The 27,931-nt window shown below is 39.7% G+C and overlaps 2 protein-coding genes across 11 annotated transcripts in view; one reads left to right on the top strand and one right to left on the bottom strand.

Annotated features, from left to right (window-relative positions):
* LOC124135473 (BRD4-interacting chromatin-remodeling complex-associated protein-like) overlaps positions 1–1,075 on the bottom strand; it is a 41,010-nt gene extending 39,935 nt beyond the window's left edge. For 2 of the 3 annotated variants that reach the window (XM_046500825.2, XM_046500827.2), the window contains exon 1: positions 1,047–1,075. The gene's annotated coding sequence lies outside the window, so the exon portion shown is untranslated. Of the gene's footprint in view, positions 1–533; positions 734–1,046 lie in introns of those variants that run through there. The other variant, XM_046500826.2, reaches the window with a different exon arrangement.
* On the top strand, positions 169–22,728 carry LOC124135474 (peroxisomal leader peptide-processing protease-like). 8 transcript variants are annotated; one of them, XM_046500834.2, is made up of 10 exons: positions 169–268; positions 7,494–8,302; positions 9,442–9,602; positions 14,503–14,649; positions 16,859–17,008; positions 17,843–17,964; positions 18,779–18,867; positions 19,528–19,622; positions 20,735–20,815; positions 21,929–22,728. In XM_046500834.2, exons 2-10 carry the CDS (start codon positions 7,509–7,511, stop codon positions 21,955–21,957), a joined length of 1,668 nt encoding a protein of 555 aa, XP_046356790.2. In that variant the 5' UTR covers positions 169–268; positions 7,494–7,508; the 3' UTR covers positions 21,958–22,728. The 8 variants fall into 8 exon arrangements, with proteins under 8 accessions (XP_046356790.2, XP_046356787.2, XP_046356791.2 ...); XM_046500831.2 differs by lacking the exon at positions 169–268 and adding an exon at positions 364–478; XM_046500835.2 differs by lacking the exon at positions 169–268 and adding an exon at positions 381–432.
* Positions 22,729–27,931: the final 5,203 nt, after the last annotated feature.

Raw genomic sequence — 27,931 nt, 5'->3', positions numbered from 1 at the left:
CATTTCCATAGCTCAACACATGAATTACAACCCAAGCTGACCTACTGTCTTATTTCCAAGACTATATATAATACTACAATCTTAATGATATCATATTAGTGTGCAGCCTCATATTAAATTAATGTAGATGTAGGTCACCCTAAGCGTGTTGCGATTGTTAATAGCCAACGTGTATCTGGACATCTTGTTCTGGCTTCTGTTGGACATTTTATTTTGAAAATCAACCTCACTAAACACGATATATATGGTGGAATGTAAGGGCTCATAGGTATTGTTTTCTTATTGATGTTCCTTTATAGTTCATTTCATTGCTTGAGTATAACAAATCTATCAACCGTTCATTGTGTTAGTCATAGATCGAACGTTTCCCTACAAATAATGCCGATGGGAACATGGCTGCCCGCTATTGCTTCCATGGCATGAATTGCGCAGGTAAATTTGAAATCGGAAAAACTACATGTGGTAAACCTCACACCAGGTAGGTACAGCGTGTAAGAAAACTATCTATCGTGAACAACAAATGGTCTGCTAACCCAAATCCACTGAGGATGAAACGTGTCCCCTGACAAGTTGCTCATTACAGGCCCGGAGCGCTGACGAACCAGCCGTCAGACATTTCGATATTTCATGATCAAGTCGGAATAAACTTGACAATTCGTGTTTTTCACGATGAACGCGAAGCAGGAAACAGCTCTCAAAATATATTTGACACCGTGACTGCTGTCAGACAGGGGCTAAAACTCGCGATCAAGTCAGGGTCAAAAGGAATTTTCTCCATGGTGGATGTGTCAAACCTCTGGTTAGCCACAATGTCTGAAGTTTTGGCTCGCGATCTTATTCACCACTGACCTCGTACGAGAGAATGCATTGGTGCATCGGATAGAATAAACGATAAGCTTTCCGGCGATACTACTCTTGCTAGGAGATCTGAACTAGTATTTGGAGATCTACAGGGCCTAAATCAGCCTTTTGAAGTATTTTAGCCTATGAACCCCTGCCTTTCCCCGCAAATTTTATCAGCGAAATAATATTCAGAAAACACTCACCGTCATGTAACGTGCCAATGATTAACGGGGTTTACAATTTGCATGCCAGGGGCAGAATTAACCTTTGACCTTTTGACATGCGAAAGTTTGGGAACGATTTACAAAGTCTGTAATGGGTTTATAGGTGTGAAAAGTTGATGGGATGGTACATAAGTATGAATACTACATGTCTGCTTAAGGACTTCACGCAAGTCTTCTTTGTTTTTGTGTTAATTGTAAGTAAACTCTCAGCCTTTGTGTACGCAAAATCCTCTGACGTCACACCGCGTGACCTCGTACCGGGAGCAAATGACAATGCAAATAGCCATTTATAGCAGTCGAGGGTGGACAAGTAACGTAGGACACACCTCATCTAGACAGCTGTTGAAAGCCTTTTAGGTGTCCACGGAAGGAATGTTAGTTATTCTGAAGACAACGTTTAATGCTTGCAGTCACATGTAGGAAATATTATATTTTGTTGAAATGCTGACAGGTGCCCGTCGATACACACATTTTGCTTACGTTTTACACACGGAAGTAAACATTGTGACACGTGCACTGTGTTGTTATTTTTGCCATATCGGACGTGATAACAGTTTGTACTGAAAACAATTGCACATTTCCAAATAAATCATCTCGAAAATGCTTGTCTAAGTAAAATAATAGCAATCTTTGTAAATTCCTTTAGTCACTAAGTGTTTCTTGTGTGAGAAGCATCCACAATGCGACAAATATACGTGTGAGTGAATACGCCCCCCTCACCAAACAAGCATAGACGTGATCTAGGTATCAAAGCGAGCAGTAGTAGGTGCACAGTAGGTACAAAACACTTGTAACGTAGATTTTTAACAAGTTCTATATCGAAAACGTATGTTAATCTTTAGTTTTAGCGGAACGTGAAGTACGTTGCAATTAGAGATGGTTTCAAAGAGTCGACCATACTTCACAACACCGCCATATTTCTACGTATGTGATTTCCCCCTCAACGTGTTTTGTTTATTACTAAACATAATATCCTTAAAATTGTGTGCACGTTGGTTTAAATATTCACTGAATGTCAATAGTTTTTTGGGTTTTTAAAAAATATATTAACGACATAACAGACTACATGACTTGCATGAAGAAATGTAGTTGCATATTTTCAACACAATGTGTCAGATATGCGTATTTCTTGTGTCAGGGTGCACGTGTTATCCCTAAGAACCATGGCTCTTAATTTCCCTTAAGGGCAATAACCTATATCCATTACTATGACTGTTATTTCAAAAAGTAAATTGTTCTGAATATATTATTTATAATGGCATTTTAGGAATGGCCGAAGCAGTATAATGTTTCATTTAATATTATAACAGCAGTTATGTATTTCACTTCTTGGGAGATTATATATTCATTTAAAAGAATTTAATGATTCTGTCAGTCCTTACAGTTATGTTTAACTTTTGTATGAAGATGTGTGTATTATAGTGTGTCTCTGAAGATGTGTGTATTATAGTGTGTCTCTGAAGATGTGTGTATTATAGTGTCTCTCTGCCTAGCATTTTCCAGATAATTTGACACTTTGCATCAGATGGCAGATTCTATGCTTTGAAGATCAAATAGTGTTATTTCATATCTTCCGTGAACACGTTTCACTTAATTTCCAAGAACGTTCATCATTGCACATACTTACAAAATTTGATGAAATTGAGTGATGAAAGTCTCCCATTGAACCCTGAACATGCAATCTACGGTAATGTTGATAAATGTAATAATTCAAATAGCCATGTGTGTCTGCATCCCACAAGATCCCATCTCAATGTGTATAACTGCTTCATGACATCACCTGAAATCAAGATTTTCTGTATGGCTGCTATTAAAATGTATTTTGTCAAGACTGTTAACTGGAAATGAAAGAACATAGAGGTAGTGCAGAGTAACCGGTGGATAAGGTATGTTAAGCACCCTTTTTAACCCACTATGTTGTGAAATGTTGACAGAAATTATGTCGCAGTACATTAAAAAAATTCAGTCTAAATCACTGTTGGTGCCCCCATGGATATGTGGAAAATTACTCCAGAATATACTTCAAAGTGAAAAGATTTTAAACCTGACTCTTATCCTCTGAAACACATTGTACATACTGTTTTGAAATGTTTTGATGATGTGTAAACATTGTACAGAATCCATGTTTAAGTGAAGTATATTTACAGTTAGAAAGTTTTGAAATATCTTGCATGAAAGCTATCTACACAGTTTTATCTAGGTCTGCTCTGATACTGATATTTGGCCCCAAGTCAGCATTAAATGTCAGTAAAATTAAAAAATTAGAATTAAATATTTCCCAATACATGCTGTTAGTGTTATGACTAATGTTATGGCTTTATAAAAGTGACTTGTACTTCACTGGTAAAAGGCCCTATGAAGAGGAAGAGGCTAAAATGCTTACTTTTACATTGTTGCATTGAATACAAGGTTATACTGCAATTTGAAAATATTTCTGAATTGAGGAAAATAAGAACTGAAAACAAACTCCCAGTTTTGAACAAAATAACAATTTTGTCACAATTTGCATGCTATTAGCACAGAGTTTGGAATCCTAGATCCCCCATTCCCTGATCTAAATTAAGTCAGTCTCAATATGTGCTAACTCTTCACGTCGGACTTGTTATTTGACACCTACTGGTAATGTTTTTGAGGATGTTGATATGCATTAAAGGAAGGTCAAGGTCACTTATTTAAAATATGCTTAATGATGACCTTATTCCATAGATCATGCATATGTCATCATAATGATCAGTGGGAAATGTAAATATACAGACCACTGTCATACAGTTCTGAGTGTGGTATTCAACAACAAACAAACTTATTTTCCACCATGGTTTGGTTTCACAACAAATTTAGATAACATGACACTAAAAAATATCCATCCAATAAATATTACACTTGTGAGAGAAATACTGTGCATAGTTAGTGATAGAGAGATTGAAAGTGAATATTTAATGGACAACATGTCTAGGGTGTTTATCATAATAAAATGGAGATATAGTTCCTGGACAGTCAAAGATGAGGTCCCAGGTCTTAATTTAGTTATATTAGATGTGCGCCAAGCAATCTAGTATTGAAAAATGTAACCTTAGCACCACGTGCATGTCCTTATCTTTCAAATATGCCTTACCCTTACGTAGCAGGGTTTTTGAACACATTCAATACTTTTACCATTCTACATATATAATGCCTGCGTTATGTATAACTTATGATGCTTTCTTGGGCTTGACATCAAACTGAAGGTACTTCAAGATCAAGTACACGTTTCAATTTTCATAAATGTATGGTATCAGGGTGCAACCTGTTTTATTTTTTTGTCTGGTGCAACCTGTTTTCCTCTGGTGCAACTAGGAATTCATGTCAACATGCACCTGGTGCAAGTTAAATCAAGTTTCTTATATCGAGCCCTGGGTCCCCAGTACCTGGTGTTTGTGTTGGGAGCCAACTAATCAAGTAGTCGGCCTCTGTGACTTGCCCTGTGGGCCTGTGGTTTACAATCGGAAGTGATGTTGACTTTGTTATCAAGGCAGCTACAGACTTTTCTGTGTCAATGTTGTTCTGCATTGGACATGTGTGTGGTCATCTGTGGCCGGAGTTGGTCAAGGCGAAATGGTTCATGATACATGTTTCTGGACCCGTGAAGATTCCGGGGTAGAATAGGTCTTCAGCAACCCATGCTTGCCGTTAAAGGTGACTATGCTTGTCGTAAAAGGCGACTGACGGGATCGGGTGGTCAGGCTCGCTGACTTGGTTGATGTATGTCATCGATCCCAATTGCGTGGATCGATGCTCATGATGTCAGTCACTGGATTGTCTGGTCCAGACTCGATTATTTACAGACCGCCGTCATATAGCTGGAATATTGCTGAGTGCGGCGTTAAACAACAAACAAACAAACAACCAACATGTTTCTGATTGGAGAGTTTTGGGGCATTCAGGAAGGTGTGGATTGGCTGTACATGGATTTACATGCTTTTGTTTCTTCATGTAATGTAAGACTGCCTCCATGGCCTAGTGGTAGAGTGTCCACCCGGAGAGTGGAAGGTCCGGGGTTTGATCCCCGGCTGCGTCATACCAAAAGACGTTAAAAGATGGTACTTGTTGTTACCCTGTCTGGCGCTCGGCATTAAGGGACTAAAACAAGGACTGGTCGGCTAGGAGTCAGTATACTGTGTCTGAGTGGGATATTCATGTTAAACTGCGGCATGGTATCTCAGTGAGCTAGCACTATAAATCGGCATCAGTAAGGACTAGTACAAGCAGCCACACAAACACACACACGTACATGCACGTCGCTATATAAGTGAAATAATCTTGGACACGACTTTAAACCCAATTTCACCTCACCTCATGTTATGTAAAAAACATTCATTGGCCTATATCCAGGGGATGTCATGATATTTGCCTACATCACATATTAAATATCAGTGAGTGAGTTGGGTTTAACGCCGCTTTTAACAGTATTCCAGTTATATCGCGGCGTGTCAGCTTGATGTGGGAGGAAAGCCCGAAGTGATGCAGGTCTCAGACGTTTACCATTTCGGTGAAACCCACGAGCACAGGTATGGTGCTGACAAACGAAGAAACATAATTGGGGCGAACCGGGATTCGAACCCACAATCATAGGTTTCTGGCGTGCCCAAGGGACGCAACTCTGCACAGCGAATCGCAGCGCCTTAGACGACTGGGCCTCCCGTGCCCCCTATTAAATATCAAATAAAATATCATGATTCTTAAGTCATGATATGGTACAAGTCATGATTCTTAATATCCGCTTGTTTATCATGGAATACTCCATGCTCCATCTGGCCTGACTGACAAGTGGTTCTTACAACCAATTCGTGTTGAAATTGCATGGACCAACTCGTTGGTCTAGTGGAAAGAGGGTCTGCCTGGAGAGTGGGCGGTCGGTGGTTCGATTCCCTGTCAACATCATGCCAAAAGTTGTTAGAATTGGTACTTGTTATTACCCTGCCTGGCGTTGGGCATTAATGGGGATAAAACAACGATTGGTTGGCATGGAGTCCATATACTGTGTCTGAGTGGGGTATTCATGTAAAACTCTGACATGGTATCTCAGTGTGCTAGCATTATTCTGGGCCGTTGCAAGCAGCCAGACACACATATTGTGCATCCATGTCACTACATAAGTGTAATTATCTTGAATGAATGTTAAGTCTCATTTCACCTCACGTTACGCAATTACAGGCTGCCATGACATTGCTTGAACATTGCTGACTGCATTGTATACAAACCGTCACTCGCTCTCACAATTCCACTCGGGGGCACGGGTGGCCCAGTCGTCTACAGCATGGCAATTCATTGTGCAGAGTGAATTCCCTTGGGCATACCAGATACCTATGATTGTGGGTTCAATCCTGGTCCGCCCTGATTATGTTTCTAGGTTTGTCAGCACCATACCTGTGTTTGTGGGTTTCTCCGAAGTGGTAAACATCTAAGACCTGCATCACTGCAGCCTTTCCTCCCACATCAAGCTGACACGATGTGATATAACCGGAGTACTGTTAAGAGCGGCTTTAAACCCAACTCACTCACTCACACACAGTTCCAGTGGGGGTTTCGCCCTGTATAGCCCACCAGTACCTCATAGTTGTGTTGAGAACAGACTAAATTAGTTAATTGTTCTAGTCAATGACTTGTTTGTGTGGCCCAGCCTTCTCTATTTACAAGGCATTGTGATATAGCTGAAATATTGCTGACTGCAGCATAAACACAAACTCTGCAATCTGAGAGTTTGTTTGTTGTCCTGTAGCCATTGTTGATACCTGATCCCGATTCTTCTCATTAAAATAATAGAAAGACTATGAAATGAACTCAACAAACTTTGACTGCCCAGTCTGAAAGATATTTTTACCATCTTGATTTTGAAATCTCTCAGCAAAAGAAAACCATCATTATATTTATACACACTCAATAGTACACCATGGTGCAAAATGAGGGCTTGTCGTAAGAGGCGACTAACAGGATTGGGTGGTCAGGCTCGCTGACTTGGTTAAAGCATGTCATTGATCCCAATTGCATAGATTGATGCTCATGATATTAATTACTGGATTGTCTGGTCCAGACTTGATTATTTACAGACTGCCGTCATATAGCTGGAATATTGCATCAACGAAGTCAGCGAGCCTGACCACCCGATCGCATTAGTCGCCTCTTATGACAAGTATGGGTCGCTAAAGACCTATTCTACCCCAGATCTTCACAGGTCTAGTGTAGTGTGTAGGGTGTTCATGTTAAACTGTGGCATGGTATCTCGCCTTGTGAATGAATGGTGATTGTTATCAGCGTTTCTATTCAAATCAGACTCAAAACAAAGCTTTGGTAGAGATTGGTCCATGGTATTTGTCACAATAGAATGGAGATTTACACTGGATCATCGAGGATGACATGAAGGACGTAACATTGACTGTTTATGTATTGCAGGTCTAGCTGACCACAATGGAGGACACCGTCCGAGCCTGTGTGTTGACCGCCAAGTCTCCAACCTGTCAAACCGAAGGCACTGGATGTGGCGTTATTATTGACACTCGCCATGGTTACGTCATCGCCCACTCAGCAGTTCTGGCACCGTTTCTTCTCAATAAGCCGGAGATTCTCAGAGAACTGGAATCATGTTCCACACAACAGACCAACCTTTCTGGTATTTTAAATGTCAACATTGAGGTTATTTTGGAAACACTTAAACATACCTCCCAAACAGCGGACTATTCTTTGAAGAACTATAAAACAGCTTTAGTAAATACAAACATTCACGAAAAATGCCCTAAACAAACAATCCACACTGCAAAATTACGGTCCGTGTTTAAGTGTTCAAGGTTCGAGCAGGCGATGAAACAGCTAATGCCGGAAGGGAACTGGAAATTCGCAGACAGTTCTAAAGACTCCGGGTCCACGTCGAGTCCAAATGTGCCAAAAGATGAATCTGTAGACGGAGAGGACGAGCAGGTCTACAAATTATTGCCTTATTTTGTTTTGGTCCAGCTGAAGCGGTGGAATAGTTATAATTCAGTCATGAGAGTACGTTCAACCCAGTGCTGTCGGATCGGGGAACCTGTGGAGCTCCTCGCAACACCTTTTGCAAACCTGTTCCCAGAAATAATGCTGAATTCTGTAAGCAAGGGGATCATCAGCAACCTTGCAGGGAGAAATCATTGTTTAATTTTGTCTGATGCTCGCTGTATCCCAGGTTCTGAGGGAGGGCCGCTGTTTACCCTTGGCGGCGATGACTCAAGGTAATAATACCTAGACAAATTTGGTCTCAGAAATAAAACATTATTTTACAAAATATATGCACAATAAATCCCCCTAACCCAATTTTGAGTTGTTTGCTACACCTTGCATGACAATTATATAAACCTTCTGGTAAGCCAGGATGAGTTAAGTGGTGTGTCCTGACAACCAACTCAGTATGGCTATGTATGAGGTTTGCCCACTGCCGCTTACCATTGTGAAGAAAGGGGTAGCGGGTGATCTGCAACGAGTAGTACGATGGATATGTGCTTCATCTGTCTCTACTTACGTGTTCTAGTGGCCAGTTCAATAGCACATAGTAATATGTAGTGATGGGAGGTACCTGATGACTCTGAAAATTGTGACAGCAAGTTTGCATAGAAAATTTTAATTGAGAATTATCGTGACAATTTATTTGCAGCGCATGATAAGATGCAAATTAGAAAACACCTGAAACAGCCAAGCAGAATTATATTTAAATACCCAATAGAACAGTCCCAAGGGAGTAAACGCTGTACAGTAACCTATGGTTATAACGAACTCAAAGGGACCACTAATTTTGGTCTGTTGTAACTGTAGTTCCTTATAAGCATTAATACAGCATATGGCCAGGATAAAAAAAATTAAGTTCGCTATATCCATCACTTATAAGCGTGTTCATTGTAAACATAATTTACTATATTGCATTCCCAAAGATAGCTATCGATTCTCAGTGTGAATGTTAACATGAGTAAATACTCAATGGCTTTAAACATTGTCTGGAGCCCTGGGCCCACTTGCACAAAGCGATCTTAGCGCTAAGACTATTGTAAGCCTATGTTAAAGTATGGGAGTTACGATCATCTTAGCGCTAAGATCGCTTTGTGCAAGTGGGCCCTGGTCTGCCCAGCTGTCTACCTGTAAATCTAAAGGAGAGATTCCTAACTAAATCCCTTTGGCAAGCAAACTGGAAATAATTGTGATATTGTTCAAAAATGGAATTTTTTCAGTTCCATTTTTTGTAAATTTTGTAAAATTGGGAATTTTTTCATTCAAATTAGTAATGTTTACTGACATTTGCTGCTAACTTGAGGCCGCATGTCTTAATTAATCCCTGCTACAGATGACAATATGTTCCAGGTTGTAATTTCTTCCATTCCAGACATTTGAGCGGTATAGTTGTATCGTCAATGTGTTGGAAGAATGGGGAGTGGATCGGCTTTTCCTTGGCTTGCTCAATACATGAGGTACTAGGCAGCATTCCACGCTTGAACAAACTAGTCGACTATGACGTTGAGTTGAGGAAGAGGCAGCAAGGTTCAGGTTTGTGAATATTGATGTCCGACTATGTGAATATTGATGTCCGACCATGTGAATATTGATGTCCGACCATGTGAGCTAATGATTTGACAGTACAAGTGTACACATTTGAAAAAGTAAACATATTTTTGTATTATTTTTTGTAATTGGATATTAGATACATAGAACCATTTACAAAATGCACTTTAAGGCCAGGTGAATTATATTTCTGTTTCTGAGATTTTTATCCCAATATACTAAAGTCAAGACGAGGAAAAAATAATATTACGAACTGGTCTTCAGCAACCCATGCTTGTCTTACGAGACAACGAATGGGGTCAAGTGGTCTGGTTTACTGACTTAGTAGATGCATGCTATCATGTCCCAATTACCATGATGCTCATGATGTCAATCACTAGATTGTCTGGTCCAGGCTCGATTATTTACAGACTGCCGTCATATTGCTGGCATATTGCTGAGTGCGGCGTTAAACAACAAACATTTAAAAAAACTATTACCTTATTTTCTTGTGTGTCATACACACCTCCTTTTTGAGGTTTTGTTTTATGGGGCAAAGTGTTTTCTGTTAGCTCCTGGTGAAGTCTGCCTGAACATAAGAGAGAACAAACACAGTCAAAATGTCAGTGTAACTGTAAAGTGAGAGATCTGGTAAACAAGTCATCAAATTGGACTTGTCTAATTAAAAAATATGCCATGTTTGAATTGTATATGATTTCAAGAGATTTTACTGGTTGTGTAAACGTCTCATTTGTTTGCGTTATGTTCCGAGTGTAACGTAAGAATCAATTTCCATTGTTCAGCAGACTACAGCGATGTATGACACAGCGGGGAGTTCATTCTGTACATGTGTTTGCTAATGTGTCGCGTTGACTCGAATCATGCACTGTAGTCCTCCTACAAACCTTTCTCCTTGCTGGCTCAAACTGTTTGATTAGCAGTACATGGAATGTACCTGACTCGAAGTACCCTTGCATGATCTTGCTTGTGTTGGTGTGAAGTGGGGTTTTACCTTGCGTTGGGAGTTTTTGCACTTGTAAAGCCATGTGAGTGAGTGAGTATGGTTTTACGCCGATTTTAGCAATATTCCAGCAATATCACGGTGGGGGACACCAGAAATGGACTTCACACATTGTACCCATGTCGGGAATCGAACCCGGGTCTTCGGTGTGAGGAGCGAACGCTTTAACCACTAGGTTACCCGACCGCCCCTAAAGCCGTGTGAACATACATGTGTGTGTGTATGTGGCTGCTTTTACTAGTCCAGACCTAGGTGGTTTTATAGTGCTAGTTCACTGAGATACCAGGCCATTTCCGTAGTCTAGTGGTAGAGCAACTGCCTGGACAGTGGAAGGTCTGGGATTTGATCCCAGCCATGTCATACCAAAAGACAGTAAAATGTGGTACTTGTTGTTACCCTGCCCAAACTAGGAATGGCTGGCTCGGTGTCAGTATCCTGCCTCTGAGTGGGGTATTTATGTTAAACTGCAGAATGGTATCGCAGTGGGCTAGCACTATAAAATCAGCTTCTGTTCGGACTAGTACAAGCAGCCACACACACATACACGTGCATGCACGTTGCTATATAACTGCAACAATCTTGAACGCGACGTCAAACCCCATGCCATGCCACAGTTTAAAATGGATACTTGAATACTTCACTCAGACACAGCATACTGACTTTGTGCCGACCAGTTGTTGTTTTATCCCAGTTAATGCCAAGTGCCAGGCAAGGTAACAACAAGTACCATCTTTTAGTGTCTTTATAGTGTTAGTTCACCGAGATAACAGACCTTCTCCGTGGTCTAGTGGTACCAGACCGTCTCCGTGGTCTAGTGGTACCAGACCGTCCCTGAGGTCTAGTGGTAGAGTGTGGTGTAGAGCAGAAGGTCTGGGGTTCAATCCCTGGCCATGCCATACTAAAAGAAGATAAAAGATGGTATTGTTGTTACTCTGCCTGGTGCTCGGCATTAAGGGGCTAAAACAGAGCCAGGCTCGGAGTCAGTGTACTGTGTCTGAGTGGGGAATTCATGTTAAACTGTGGGATGGTATCTCAGTGAAGTGGGGTTTAATATCGCGTTAAAAATCTTTTGGCATGATGTGACCAGTGGTTCAAACCATCGACCTTCCGCTCTCAGACATTCTATGGAGTGACAGACCATGGTGTGACGGACTATGGAGTGAAGGACCATGGTGTGACGGACCATGGTGTGACGGACTATGGTGTGACGGACCATGGTGTGACGGACTATGGTGTGACGGACTATGGTGTGACGGACCATGGTGTGACGGACCATGGTGTGACGGACCATGGTGTGACGGACTATGGTGTGACGGACCATGGTGTGACGGACCATGGTGTGACGGACTATGGTGTGACGGACCATGGTGTGACGGACTATGGTGTGACGGACCATGGTGTGACGGACCATGGTGTGACGGACCATGGTGTGACGGACTATGGTGTGACGGACCATGGTGTGACAGACCATGGTGTGACGGACTATGGTGTGACGGACCATGGTGTGACGGACTATGGTGTGACGGACTATGGTGTGACGGACCATGGTGTGACGGACCATGGTGTGACGGACCATGGTGTGACGGACCATGGTGTGACGGACTATGGTGTGACGGACCATGGTGTGACAGACCATGGTGTGACGGACTATGGTGTGACGGACCATGGTGTGACGGACCATGGTGTGACGGACTATGGTGTGACGGACCATGGTGTGACGGACCATGGTGTGACGGACCATGGTGTGACGGACCATGGTGTGACGGACTATGGTGTGACGGACTATGGTGTGACGGACCATGGTGTGACGGACCATGGTGTGACGGACTATGGTGTGACGGACCATGGAGTGCTTTGTAGTTGTGACATTGCCAGCCTATTAATGGCATGTTCACTGTTTGCCAAACACATTAACGTAATCCTTGAATAGAATAGACTTAGCATAAGCCTAAGCTTAGAGATTTTGCATAAGGCCTGCTGTATGTATAATCAATGGTGGCTTGCTGACTTACTGTTGACACACAACTAGAAATAATTTCTCTGTAAATAATCTGCAATTATTGGGGCATGCATCGCAAATATACGCCAACAATACAACACAAGATACGTCTACAAAAGTATCAGTTTATGTTTTAATTCCGCATCAATATTTCAAAAAGGATTTATTTTTTTTACAAAGTATTGCAATAACTCCGCCCAATAACTAATCGGGATAGTTTTCACTTCTGGAAAATAAGTACAAATACCATCAGAAAAGGCATAAATTGACCAGTCATGCGAGTTGAATATAAACTGGTTGAAAGCAACTGCCTATACTTAGACAGGACATTTTGAATATCGAATTTCATGTACACAGTGCAGTATTCCTCCATTAAATATTCATTGTCTATAATTATTAGGTCTAGTTAGTGCACGTTGGCAATATACTTTTACATTTTTTACATCTCCGCTGAAACAACAATACACGTAGCTCAGACAATGAAGTGGTTATTCTGTTTTCATTTAGGCAAAAATAAAAGATCTTGTGTTTTATGTAACTCAAACAATCCATTGTTTCACTTGTGACCAAGGTGTGGTCATCACATATGGTTGGTTGGTTGGTTGGTTTGTTGTTTAACGCCGCACTCAGCAATATTCCAGCTATATGACGGCGGTCTGTAAATAATCGAGTCTGGACCAGACAATCCAGTGATTAATATCATGAGCATCGATCCACGCAATTGGGATCGATGACATGCATCAACCAAGTCAGCGAGCCTGACCACCCGATCCCGTTAGTCGCCTTTTACGACAAGCATAGTCACCTTTTATGGCAAGCATGGGTTGCTGAAGACCAATTCTACCCCGGAATCTTCACGGGTCCATCACATATGGAATTTTGGGAGTGTTTCCACATATCAACATTGCTGAAGCATCTTTGACCTACAAAGTCAAGAAAAATTGCAACTAGCATCAGTTCTAACAAGCTATCTGGGTTAAATGTTGTCCAAAAATTAAAAAAACCAAGAAAAAAAACCATATTATCTGAAACACAAGTATATTTTTGTTTTTACCTCAGTGATTTTGTCCTTGATATCCATTTTGATATGATACCAATGCTCTATAGATTTCTGAACTTTTAACACATACAAGAATATAAACAGATATTTTAATTAGGTCAGTTAATACTTTGGGACTTGTTTTTCGCTTCACCGATGGTCGTAACACTAAAAGTTGTCAAGGAGATCACACATATCATTATATCAGTTCACTGTCACAATTGTAGTATATCTATCTTCTTGAGTGAATGCGACCCATAAATATCTGGGTTAGAATTGGTCTTCAGCAATCCATGCTTGCTGTAGGGGGCGACTAGGCTTGTCGTTAGAGGCGACTAACGAATCGGGTGGTCAGACTCAGTGACTTGCTTGATGCATGTCATCATATCCCAGTTGCATAGATCGATGCTCAAGATGTCAATCACTGGATTGTCTCATCCAGATTTGATTATTGACAGTCTGCCGTCATATTGCAACAAACAAAGAAACTTTAGTAAATGTGTTTGGGGCTTAATGTGAAGATTTAGACAATTGCAGGTTGAATCTGTTTATTTATGATCTGAATTCACTAAACAAACAAACTCACTAAACAAACGAACCTCACCTCACCTTGTTTCACTGTTCTAGATTGACATATTACAGGTCGAATATTGGCTGGAATAGTGCTGACTTCAGCGTTTAACTATCAGACTGTGACTGAATTGGGGGATCAATATACTTCATCAGGAATTACAATGCTTATAGATAACAAATTACAAATCTTTGAAATATTATGATTCGTTATAAGAGACATAAATTCAAACAATACAAAACAATCACCCTAATGGTCATTATTTTTTATTGATAGGAATGGTGAAAAATATGTCATTGACCTTGGAACAAGTTCCTCTGCTGAAGGTCGGACCTTCTTGGGGTTCAGGGGTCATACTTGGTCAAGGCCAGGGATTGGTCATCACGTGTTCACATGTCATCAAGGATTCCCAGAAACATACAGGTAACTTCATGTGTACTTGGAACACCCTCTGCACTTAGGGGAATACTCGGAATTGCATAAAGCAGTCTTATTTGGTGCTAACACTGTTGTACCTCCCATGCTTTTAACATGTACTTACAATAGTTGTATCCCTGAGATGGCTTTGTGTAAGTAGGACCTGGTCTCCCTTCCATAAAAACGGTCTTAGCAGAACAACTGTTGAGTATGGGAGTTACGATCATCTTAGCACTACGTCACAAGTCAAAAGTATGCAAGTTGAGTGAGTGGGTGTGTATGGTTTTACGCCACTTTTAGCAATATTCCAGCCATATCACAGCGGGGGACACCAGAAATGGGCATCACACATTTAACCCATGTCGGGAATCGAACCTGGGTCTTCGGTGTGATGACTGAATGCTTTAACCACTAGGCTACCCGACCGCCCCAGTTTGCACGTTGAAATCGTCTTGGCAAAACGTTTACAAGTTACATTCGTCTTAAGCTACAACTGTTGAAAGTGAGTGTTAAAGTATGGGAGTTATGACCCTCTGAAGTTAAGACGATCGTAACTCCCATGTTTCATAGCGTACAACACTTGATAGATACATAGATCTAATGTACAATTTCAACCTATCAGGATGTAGGTCAGTGTGCCTGTGGTGATTGATGTTGACTGAATTTTAAAAAGTCCGGTTTGCACTATTTCAAATCGGACATTTTGCAGTCACAATCAGACAAGTCTGGCGCAGAGACCGATTTCCAGATCCCTGGTCTTCACGCTACAACTATTGTAAGTCAGTGTAAAAGTCTGGGAGTTACGATCGTCTTAGCTCCACAACTGTCATAAGTCAATATTAAAGTCTGGGAGTTACGATCGTCTTAGCTCCACAACTGTCATAAGTCAATATTAAAGTCTGGGAGTTACGATCGTCTTAGCTCCACAACTGTCATAAGTCAATATTAAAGTATGGGAGTTACGATCGTCTTAGCTCCACAACTGTCATAAGTCAATATTAAAGTCTGGGAGTTACGATCGTCTTAGCTCCACAACTGTCATAAGTCAATATTAAAGTATTGAAGTTACGATCATCTTAGCCCCACAACTGTCATAAGACAATATTAAAGTATGGGAGTTACGATCGTCTTAGCTCCACAACTGTCATAAGTCAATATTAAAGTATGGGAGTTACGATCGTCTTAGCTCCACAACTGTCATAAGTCAATATTAAAGTCTGGGAGTTACGATCGTCTTAGCTCCACAACTGTCATAAGTCAATATTAAAGTATTGAAGTTACGATCATCTTAGCCCCACAACTGTCATAAGTCAATATTAAAGTATGGGAGTTACGATCGTCCTAGCTTCACAACTATCATAAATCAATATTAAAGTATGGGAGTTACGATCGTCCTAGCTTCACAACTATCATAAATCAATATTAAAGTATGGGAGTTACGATCGTCCTAGCTTCACAACTATCATAAGTCAATATTAAAGTATGGGAGTTACGATTGTCCTAGCTTCACAACTATCATAAATCAATATTAAAGTATGGGAGTTACGATTGTCCTAGCTTCACAACTATCATAAGTCAATATTAAAGTATGGGAGTTACGTTTGCCTACTGGAATGGGTCCCTGATTAGGTATTTTTTACGGGTCTAAAAATATTAATGACCAAAACAGAAACATTGAAATGTCACCCACAAACTCCTGACATTTGACAAGTGTACCCAATTTATTGAAATATAAAACTGAAAATGAATACTGGATACAATGATGTGGATTGGTCAGTCTGCAACTGTGTACACAACCAAGCACCTGTTAAATACACAAGGGTTGTGTTTGTGAGTATTGTGGTCAAAATGAAAAACGACCCTCATATTTACATTCCATTTCAAACTGCTCTTCTCTGTGAATGAAAATACATGACAATTTGTAATTACTTTTGTAAAGAACACAAAACTTCCAGGCCGAGTTTGAATTTAGTTTTTGAAATTTTAAAGTCATCACAAAACATTTAAATATTTTTTAAACAAATGAGGTCCATCTTTGGCCAAATCTACACAGGTACTATTTAAATCTTCGAAGAAAAAGAGGAGTTGGGAGTTTTTTGCTTCTTAAAAATCACAACATGATAAACTGATACAAAAAAGAACATATTACTTGTTGGGCATATTCCCATTTTTTTAAATAATTTCTATAATATGATGTATTGATTAATTGTTGCAGTCCAGCTGCGGTCAGCACCTCACAGCCCATTGCAGAAGTGTCAGGTTCTGTACAAGAGTCCCACAGGGACACAGTTTGACCTGGCCCTTCTCTCATGCACCGGACTGGAAGCACACAAGAGTTGTCCCCCCTTAGCTTATCCAACAGAAGGTAGATTCATGTAGTTTTCTGTCAGTCATACGTACCAAGCATTCAAAAACACATCATATCATCCAAGCCAGGATATATCCTGCTATATACTACTCAAAAGAAGTTAAAGAACACCCAATTCTTTCCTATTAGTATAGGTAATCTGTCAGGCATGACATATGAATTATGGTAATATGAAAAAAATGGGTGTTCTTTACTAAATGGAATATGACTCTTTTTCCCCTAGTTTCTTGATGACTGCAATGATTTCCAATATTGATCTGGCAATGAGTTGCCTGTTAGTTTAAGCGTTCATTCGTCTTGCCGAAGGTCCAAGTTCGATTCCTCACCTTGGTACATTGTGTGAAGCTCACGTCTGACGTCCCTGGCTGGAATATTGCTAAAGGTGGTATAATACCATAGTTCCCCACCTGCCTGACTGTATGAGACTGATACTTGAGTATGAACAGCCCAAAGTGAAAATATTTCTGGACTGGCAACTTTTAACCACCTTGACTGGCAATTTTGTAGACTTGGCAGTTTGGCTGTAATTTATTTTTAAGGACTGGAGAGTTACGGGGGTATTCCCTTTCATAAAACACATCCCTACTCTTACACTTTGACACAAATTCTAAAGAGTTGTGAACTATGCATTGTACAGATCAGTTCGCGATGGAGCTTGGCCTCAAACTGTTGATATTTCAAGATTATGTGCAAGTTTCAATTTTCATAAATCTTCAGTATCAGGGTGCAACCTGGTTTTGTCTGGTGCAACTAGGTTTTCATGTCAGAGCTACAGAGCTTATTTGAAGGGTCTACAGAGCCGTGTACTATGATTGTTGTTCTTATTTGAAGGGTCTAGAGTTTATGTTGTGGGCCATGCTTCGTTTGGTGAAGAGCTTGACCTTCACCCTTCCGTGACCTCTGGCGTTATATCCAAGGTGGTCAAGGTGAACAATATTCCAGTCATGATTCAGGTGAGGTTCGCAAATTAATCTCCTCAAATAGTTCACTTTATTTGAAATGTGTCCAAAAACATATTGCTTAAACAACTGTAAAACAATGTTACCTGTAGTTTGCTGGTGTTAGTCTGCTTGAGGCTGTCTTCTGATGACTGCATATGATTTTCAGTCTGTCTGTCTTTAATGCCTGACTGTCTGTTTGTGACAGTGTGTTGATTGCTGTCTGTGGTTGACTGTCTAATAGTTTGTTTGTGACTGTCTGTTTGCGACTATCTACTGGTAACTGTCTGTTGGTAACTATCTGTTGGTAACTGTCTGATGGTAACTGTCTGATGGTAATTGTCTGTTGGTAACTGTCTGATGGTAACTTTCTGATGGTAACTGTCTGTTGGTAACTGTCTGACTGTTTTTGACTGTCTACTGGTGACTGCCTGACTGTCTGCTCGCTGTCTGTTGGTAACTGACTGTTTGTTAGTGACCGTCTGCAGCTCAATGTCTGTCTGTTCATGACTGTCTGCTGGTAGCGGTCTGTCTGCTGGTAACTCTAATTATTGATGACTGTAGACTGTTGGTGACTGTAGACTGATGGTGACTGTAGACTGATGGTGACTGTAGAGTGTAGACTGATGGTGACTGTAGACTGATGGTGCCTGTAGACTGATGGTGCCTGTAGACTGTTAGTGACTGTAGACTGATGGTGCCTGTAGACTGTTGGTGACTGTAGACTGATGGTGACTGTAGACTGATGGTGCCTGTAGACTGTTGGTGCCTGTAGACTGTTGGTGACTGTAGACTGTTGGTGACTGTAGACTAATGGTGACTGTTTCAGACAACATGTGCCGTCCACCCAGGTGCGAGCGGTGGGTCAGTCGTGGATGGCCAGGGACGTCTCCTGGGAATCGTCGTCTGTAATGCCAAGTATGTTGTCTGGCTTAATTATAAAATTATGTGTTTTCATATGGGAAAGTGTAATAAATAAATTGTAAACATGTACTGTAATCTGATTGGTTGAACAAGGTTCTTCTAAAGGATTGGAAGTGACAATCATTTTACAAATTCACATGTCCTATATTTTGGGGGTTTCATACTCAAGTAGTTTTGTCCTGAACTTCCTAATCAGCCAGTCAGCATCAAGGCTTTCACATTCTCATAATGAAGGAAGGCAGCATTGAGACAAGCATGTCCGATTTCTGTATCACAAAAAGCGATAAAATCTTGGAGTTCTAAATGAAAAACATAAATCAGTGGCATCACGTTGTGGATATTTATACACCAGGTTGTTTCTGGGCACTATAGCATCTACACGCAAAACGCTGTACTGTCAGGGATATTATGTTCTGTGGCAGAATTCTTTTTCTATTAAAATTTCTGCATTGAGGTAAATACTGAATCAGTATCTTATTGGCTGAAGTACCCATGCATCCTTCATTTTGATTGGTCAGTCAAAGTCTTCAGAGTTCACCTATGTGACCCCCTACGGAGGTGTCCTCAGATCTTCAGACAGGGAGGTGTCCCCGAGTAAAACTGAATGTGATTTACCCCAAGATTGACCTGTGGCACATTTGTTTATTGGAACAGGGACACGGACACAGGTGCGAGTTTCCCCCATGTCAACATGTGTGTACCCTTCATCACTGTGTGGCCGGTGCTTAAAGAATATATAGAGTCTGGAGGTAGGTCATAACATTACTCATAATTGTTTGTTTGTTTTTAACACTGCACTCAGCAATATTCCAGTTGTGTGACGGGGGTCTGTTAATAATCAAGTCTGGACCAGACAATCCATTGATTGATAGCATGAGCATCGATCCATGCAATTGAGATATGATGACGTGCATCAACCAAGTCAGCGAGCCTGACCACCCAATCCCGTTAGTTGCCTCTTACGACAAGCATAGTCGCCTTTTACGGCAAGCATGGGTTGCTGAAGACCCACTCTACCCCGGATCTTCACGGGTTTCTCATAATTAGGGGTGTGCGTTATAACTCGTATACCCGTATATTGCAGTACATCCGTCTGCTGTTCAACCCTTGTGTATCAATATTTTCCAATACAGTCACAGAAGAATTAGTATATAATTAAATTAATTATACCTACTATCTTGAGGCATTTGATGGACTGGGTTCCTATCTAAACCATGTAAACAGTACACGCTGCACGCTGTTTACAGTAACATTCCATATTGAAGACATAGATAGTCTTGTGTATCCATACAACCCTTCTCGCAATCTGAATTCTGGATTATTGAATGAAGAAGTACCATTTGAACATTTGAATTTGTGTCCCAATACATATTGCGATACCGTATTCGACGTAATAAGCGCCCAGGGTGCTCTCAAAATTAGGAATAGGGGGCTCTTATTAGAATATTATTTTGGTGAAAAAACTGTTGAAAGATAAATTTCATGGTTTATGCTGACAGCCTGAAATATTTATGTACGACAGATACATTTTTCCAGAATTTAATTCCCCATAATTAAGGGTACATATAGCACACGAGTGCGTATTATACGCGAATACCTAAGTCTTGTATACATTGATCAATCAGAAAGAGTGCTAATTGGGATTGTTCACTAGCCAATATATAAGCAAATATCGCCGTGGGGCTTATTATTACATCGAATACTGTATGTATCGCACATACAGCTCTCAGTATTGCGATATCAAACCCAGGGTTTGATGCAAAGGTCTTAGAATACCATGATAGAGTATTATCAGTTCCATTGAGTTGCAGGATTTGTTGTTCCTCACAAACATAACGAGGAGTTATTTCATATTTTTCAGATGCTAATGTTTTGAAATACCTCAACTTGAAGAATGCAGTCATCGACCGACTTTGGACTCTGGGAACGCCAGCAGCATCAGGTGAGACCCCAGATCTTGCATCACAAAGTGTCGCTTCATTCCTGTCATTCGCATCTTTTCGAGGCAAAGGAGTAAACTGAATATAAAAGTCCAGTTTCCACCCTTGCCAAACTAGGTTTCCATTTTATGGGTCGATCATAGCACCACCAGTGGCAGTTACGAGTTACGTCCCTCCCTTTAACCAATACGAATACACCTCTCATATATCACTTGCATTTGCTTCAAACAAAAAGGAGTCGCCCAGTCATAACAATCTGATCAAAATCTATATTGTTGTAAAACAGGTCTTACCTTGCGAAAAGATCTGAAGCCATCCCATTAGGGGTCACGTCAGAACGACCTTTCATCCGACCAATGAGAGCGTCGCTTACCAGATCATGAAAGTGACAGTCGGAATGTGATTTCTAATCATACAACCTCGAAAACTTTAACACAGGGTATTCAAACGATAGTTACAGGTTTAACATTTGAATCCATACAATCTAGACCATCTATTAGCATTCCAGAATGTTCTTTTGTTTAGGTTTCAAATTTGTAATCGAGAATTTGTCAAAATATGTTTCGGAGCGTAGTCGCCAATTTGAAATTAGTGCCGTAGAGCACGAAAAAGCCGCCTCCTGATTGGTCATTCTATTGGTCGGTCAAAGTTCGTGCAAGGTCAGTCTGACATGACCCATAATGGGATGTCCTTTGTTTAGTGGTAGCAGATCTTTGTTTAGCGGTAGTGAGAACCAAGGTCTGATTTTAATGAGATTGGATTATTTTACACCCTGCCATCATATAGCTGGATTATTGCTGAGTGCAGCATTAAACAACAAACCTTTTCGCAGAGAAAGAATACAATTGTGTTGAATGGACATTTTGGTGCCACCAAGACCAATATGTATCAGTGCATGTTTACGTTTAATCTGAAGTCTACTGCAAATGATCAAAGTGACATGACATAGTTGTATTCATGTGACAAGGCAGTAGAATGAGTCAGAAAATAGTTTGTGAGAAACAGTTATTCATGTATAATTCTTCAATGCTCAGTCTTCAAACAATAATACCATTCAATATGAATTTGTAGACAAAATATTTACTTGTATCAAAAAATGCTTCCTTTGTTTTCAGAAGCCTGTTTAGCAACAAGCCATTTATGAGAATGAATTTCACCAAGGCATGAAGAGTTGTCCCCCTTAGTAGAATCAGCACGGCACAGATGTTCAACAATATGGCTGTCAGTTGCTCTTTTGATGAATCAAACATCATTAAGATTTTTACAGTTATTGTTACAAGCATTATTCTAATATCACTTGCTCCAGAAGCTGAGAATTACTTTGTGTACTTTTGAAGAATTACAAATGTTGGGGAATGTCTGTCTGGAACAACCAAACAGAACATGCCATTCATTAATGTATGAGCTTACATCAGTAGCTAGGTATTATAAAACTTTCTGGACAAGTTAAAGAGTTAATTATGATGACCAGTTCAAATTTGATTTAGCTTATAAATATAACAGGGACCATGCTATTTTGATTTGATTGTATTCTCTCCAGCATGAATCAAAGCAGTGCGTTGTATGGTGACGGCCAATAAGCAGAAACACGTCAGATTTCATAGTGAATGTGAATTATCAAGTGTTCAAGTATATATGCCTATTTATTATTTAAAATAATCAGTATTTTTATGATTAACTGGTACATATATAGGTGATGAGTTTTTAAGATTTTTAAGGTTTGGTTCTATCACAGGAGACCTGGAACTATATACAGATGCTATGTTTATAGTCATATATATGCATACAGACACAATTTGTTTGGGTAAAATCAAGATGATTATTCCTTAGCTTGTTTATACATGTTTTATCATGAACTCATGATATATATATTACATTGTTGTATACAATCTGTGATAAAATTATTTTCACAATGTCTTTTTCCTTATTTCTTCATACTGCTTGACACTGAGGAGAGCTTGAAGTAGCATACACAACACCTGTTCTAGTTTTTCCAACAAAGTCTGCCCGTCCGTCCGTCCGTCCGTCCGTCCGTCACGTTTGTTTCCGGAGCATAACTCAGAAACTGTTCAATATTTTTTCATGAAACTTTGCAGGTCTGTCAAGTACATGCTGAACTGGTGGTACCTTTTGCTATTTAGAAATTTTAGAAATTTTTATTTTTTACGTTTCCATGCCAACAAGATGGACTTGATTCCAAACTGTTCCCATTTTTACAAGTTCCACTTCGGTTAAAAAAAGGTTAGGGTTTGTTTAGATTTAATTATGTCATAAATTCTGCAACAGGGGCGGGGGATATAGCCACGTTAATGGCAAACTCTTGTTATTTCTTTTACTGGTTATGTCGACTTTATCCTTGTGTATCAGTGTGTATCACTGTATCCAAAAAAAGACAGCCATGGGTAAGAATAGGTCCCCAGAAACCCCTGTTGTGGTGGTAAGAGGCGACTTAATAGATCAGTGGTTGGGATTGGTTGATAGGTTTTCGGAAACAGATGGAATATTGGTAAGGAGGCCAAAAAATGGGGTTTAACATCGCGTCCAAGATTATTGCACTTTTATAGAGACGTGTGTGTGTGTGTGTCTGTCTGTCTGTCTGTCTGTCTGTCTGTGTCTGCTTGTACTAGTCCGGACTGATGCCGATTTATAGTGCTAGCCCACTCAGATACCATGCCGCAGTTTAACATACCCCACTCAGACACAGTATACTGACTCCGAGCCGACCAGTCCTTGTTTTAGCCCCTTAATGCCGAGCACCAGACAGGGTAACAACAAGTACCATCTTTTAATGTCTTTTGGTATGATGAGGCAGGGGATCGAACTACGGACCTTCCTCTCCAGGATGACGCTCTACCACTAGACCATGGAGGCGGTCCCTTTCAGAAGAGGCATTTGATTGATTGTTGATTTCTAGCTGATGAGGATGTCTGTGCTATATTCTGAAACAAAGCTATGTAACGGTAGCTAAATGGTCCAGAGTATATATCACAGAATGGAGATGATAGTCAAGGATGTCAGGACCCATGCAGCCATGAAAAGCCACATGAGGTTTCGGTAACAGTGAGTGAGTCAGTTGGGTTTAACACCGCTTTTAAGATTATTCCAGTTATATCGCGGCGCGTCAGCTTAATGTGGGAGGAAAGCCCGAAGTGATGCAGGTCTCTGACGTTAACCACTTCGGTGAAACCCATGAGCATGGGTATGGTGCTGACAAACCTAGAATCATAATCGGGGTTAACCGGGATTCGAACCCACAATCATCGGTTTCTGGCGTGCCCAAGGGACGCAACTCTGCACAGCGAATCACGGCGCCTTAGACGACTGGGCCACCCGTGCCCCGTTTCAGTAACAACAACAAGCAACAAATCTAGTTAGACTGGCATCACTTATGATGCAGCATGTTTATTTCCATTCTAAATGTTACTATTAGTATAAGCCCAAGCATTCAGATAAAGCTATCAATGCCACAGCACCTTGGTCTATACATCAGTCACATCTCCCCTGTATGTGATAACAAGTGAATGACAAACTGAGGGGATACTTTTCTATTTTACAGTTTACAGATTGGACAAACCAGACCCAAAAACCACCATTTAAGAAGAAGACAAACATTTTTGTTAAGTTTCATTTGCCTGGCCTCTCAATCCTTTTGAATTATCAAATAGAAAAGGTACTTGAATTTGGCAAGATTTTTGTAATTGTTAGTATCAACTTCTTAAATAGTAATTAATTATATATAGTCACTGACCACTGCAAGATTTTCATAGAACAAAGCCTTTTAACAGTATTAGTATTTACCCCAATTAACCAACTCACAAAAACAACGTAACGGTATGCCAAATAAAATTTGACGGTATTGAACTAAGTAATCATTAGCGAGTATTTTGATTTGTCAGTAAAATCTGTAAACCGTAAAATGTACAGTGTGGCCTGAATAGGGTACTGATGATATAGATACCTTGGATGAAAAGATGAAAATGATCCAGCATAAACTTCAATATATCCATGGATGACTTTAAGGCACATATTCAAAATTAGTCTCCAGTGTTTCATATTTTAACAAATAAACTCCAAATTGTTCAGGAAATCAATAGATATGGTCGATAGGCCATGAGTAAAACAAAAGGTACCCTTCATAATACAGGTCATCGAAAGCATGAAGATATTTTTAAAGGTAATCAACAATTTTTCGACCTTGTCTGGTTTAACATCTGTATGTAAGTTAATAATAGCTCAATAGAGTTTCATCTGGATTAGCTGTCTGCAATTTGAACATATCTGATAATATTTATACAAACTTTAAAATTTGAATTTCATCAACGTCCCTTCTCCTACCTCGACCACTTAGATCAATTGAGAATTGACGAAAGTGTCAACAACCTGAAATAGGTACCGCTGGCCTTCCTTACTCATGAATGAGTGTTTTCAGATAAAAAAAACTGGATGCACACAATATCCCACATTCCACTCCCATACCTAGCACTAGGGGTAAGAACAAAACCATTCCCTAACTCCCTCCAATAATACCATCGAAGTAGGTCAGTACTTGCAGTACATACACAATGGAAGCAGAACACGTAAGATATGATTGATAATACTAGAAATATCACATTGGAAATGTACACACATTTTAAAAATCTATACAATTATATTTTTTTTCATAAAAAACTGTTGAAAAAAAATATTTAGTTTTTATATTACAAAAAAGATACAATAGGAGATACTCAGCTATACATATACATGTTATTCACTATATAAATAAGGTAAAAATGTAACATACATGTCCTTTAGGAAATATGGACTCTACAAATATGGGTTGGTAGGTATTTTTGTTTTGTTTTATTAAATATATATTTTGATAATGTGTAACTCAGATGACTTGCTTAGAACCGATGGTCAAAATATCTACAGCTACGATATGTGGAAATATCCATGTTTTTTTCAAAATGTTAAATATGGTTTCTTGATAGGTGTTTCCAGCTGTGATGAAAAGATTTGGGTCACAAATTAACGAATGGGTGGGTCGGTTACCTGAAACAATAGTATTTATAGTGGCCTAAATAAGTCATAAACATTTTAATTTTGAAAAATATACTAATTTCTTTTTTAATTTATACAACCACATTATTAACCAGTCCCATGTTTGAAAAGTGATATTTCAAGGGACTGTGTTTCCAACAATATCTGAGCAAAAACATACCACTTCTTTTGCATGAAATATTCTAATACTGCATCTGTAAATGCATTTTGTCAAAGACTAGAGTTTGTCATGGTGAAAACTACTTCAACATTGAACATCTATCAACAGATCCTGGTGACATCTCAAAGGGGTTGGGTGTGATAGTGGTCTTCTTTGGCCCACAAGATATGCAGAATTTGAGGAATTTAGGAAACCTTGATTAGTCAGTGTGAGTTGTATTTAACGCCGCTTTTAACAGTATTCCAGTCATATCACAGCGTGTCAGCTAAATGTTGGAGGAAAGCCCAAAGTGATGCAGGTCTTTACCACTTGGGTGAAACCCACGAGCACGGGTATGGTGCTGACAAACCTAGAAACATAATCAGGGCGAACTGGGATTAAAACCCACAATCATAGTTTTCTGGCATGCCCAAGGGAGGCAACTCTGCACAGCAAATCGTGGCGCCTTAGACGACTGGGCCACCCATGCCCCCTAGTCAGTGTGAAATGTGAGTGAGTGAGTTTGGTTTTACGCCGCTTTTAGCAATATTCCAGCAATATCACGGCGGGGGACACCAGAAATGGGCTTCACACATTATACCCATGTCGGGATTTGAACCCGGGTCTTCGGCGTGACGAGCTAACGCTTTAACCACTAGGCTACCCGACCACCCCCTATCAAATGTGAATGAATGAAAATAAGATCTTTTCAACCATTGCACACTCAGGACTCTCAAGACAACACTAAACACATAGGTAAGGTTAGAATGGATCAAAAAGGCTGATTGTGGAGGTTTTCAGGAAGTGTTCTTCTAATACACAGTGTATATGAGCAAGTCTTTGACCCAAGCAAATTTTTAAAGGACATGTAGATAAAAACAGTATAGATCTATTGTAACAATCCTGGGTCACAGATTTGGTCGCAATTAGATATTAATTTGAAGTTTGAAAACCCCTGTCTTTCACTTATTTTAGCCATACTTACGCATTTGATAATTTCACAAGTCACAAATAGGACATGTGTAATGATATATAAAGGCTGTCAACCATTTCAGCATGTCTGATAATTTGTATACCAATATTTTTAGATTTTTATAACTTTGACAATTTTAGTGGGCCAAATAGGATGCTTATCCTAACTCATCCTTTCTTAGATCCCTTAGATTACTACAGAAATTTGTCTGAGATTAAAATTGTCAACATAAATCCTTTAATTGTTATTGGTAGTATCACCTAAGAAATTGAGATTTCCATACATATGAATAATTTTTTATCTATCCAGTAGAATATCCATTGCTAGTAACATTAACTAAAAAACAGCTTGGATTGGATACATCCTTTGTATTTAACATAATCTAATTTAGTGTACACAAATTTACTTCTGACCAAGGCATTACATTTATTAAATAAACTGATTATTAGATTTTCATCCCTTAGACACATTGTTAAAAGGTTTTTGTTTTTTTAAATCAAAATTAAAATGCCTGCTGCCTCATATTTTTTAACAATTTGGATGAAAATATACAAATGAATTAATTCAGGCCTTATGAAAATTAAGGTTTGTTTTGTTTTTTTCATTATTAATCCTGTATAAAAAAACTCTTATGAAGATGATTGCTTGACACAACTGAACAAAACTTTGAACAAAATGAAATGCCTTAAAAATTGGGGAAAAGCAAGCAAAATTCTCAAAAACAATTTCTCCCTTTAACACAGGCATGAAATACAAACACAGGTTAGTCACCTTGGCACCATCGTGGCATAAGAACAAAATAAATTCAAGGGAAAGACTATTGCTGCACACTCCCCAATTATCCAGTGCATAGAATCTCCATTTGTTATGATAGGGAGCCACCATAGCTTGGGAGTCCAGTTTGATTGACAGATTCCACAACATAGGTGTCCAATCAAATGACACTGTTCCTCCATGATTGACACA

Source organism: Haliotis rufescens, unplaced genomic scaffold (assembly GCF_023055435.1).
Source record: "Haliotis rufescens isolate VD_foot unplaced genomic scaffold, xgHalRufe1.0.p SCAF_6, whole genome shotgun sequence".
Taxonomy (NCBI): Eukaryota; Metazoa; Mollusca; class Gastropoda; order Lepetellida; family Haliotidae; genus Haliotis; species Haliotis rufescens.
Note: the sequence above shows the minus strand (reverse complement) of the source record. Positions and strands in the feature narration are given on the sequence as shown.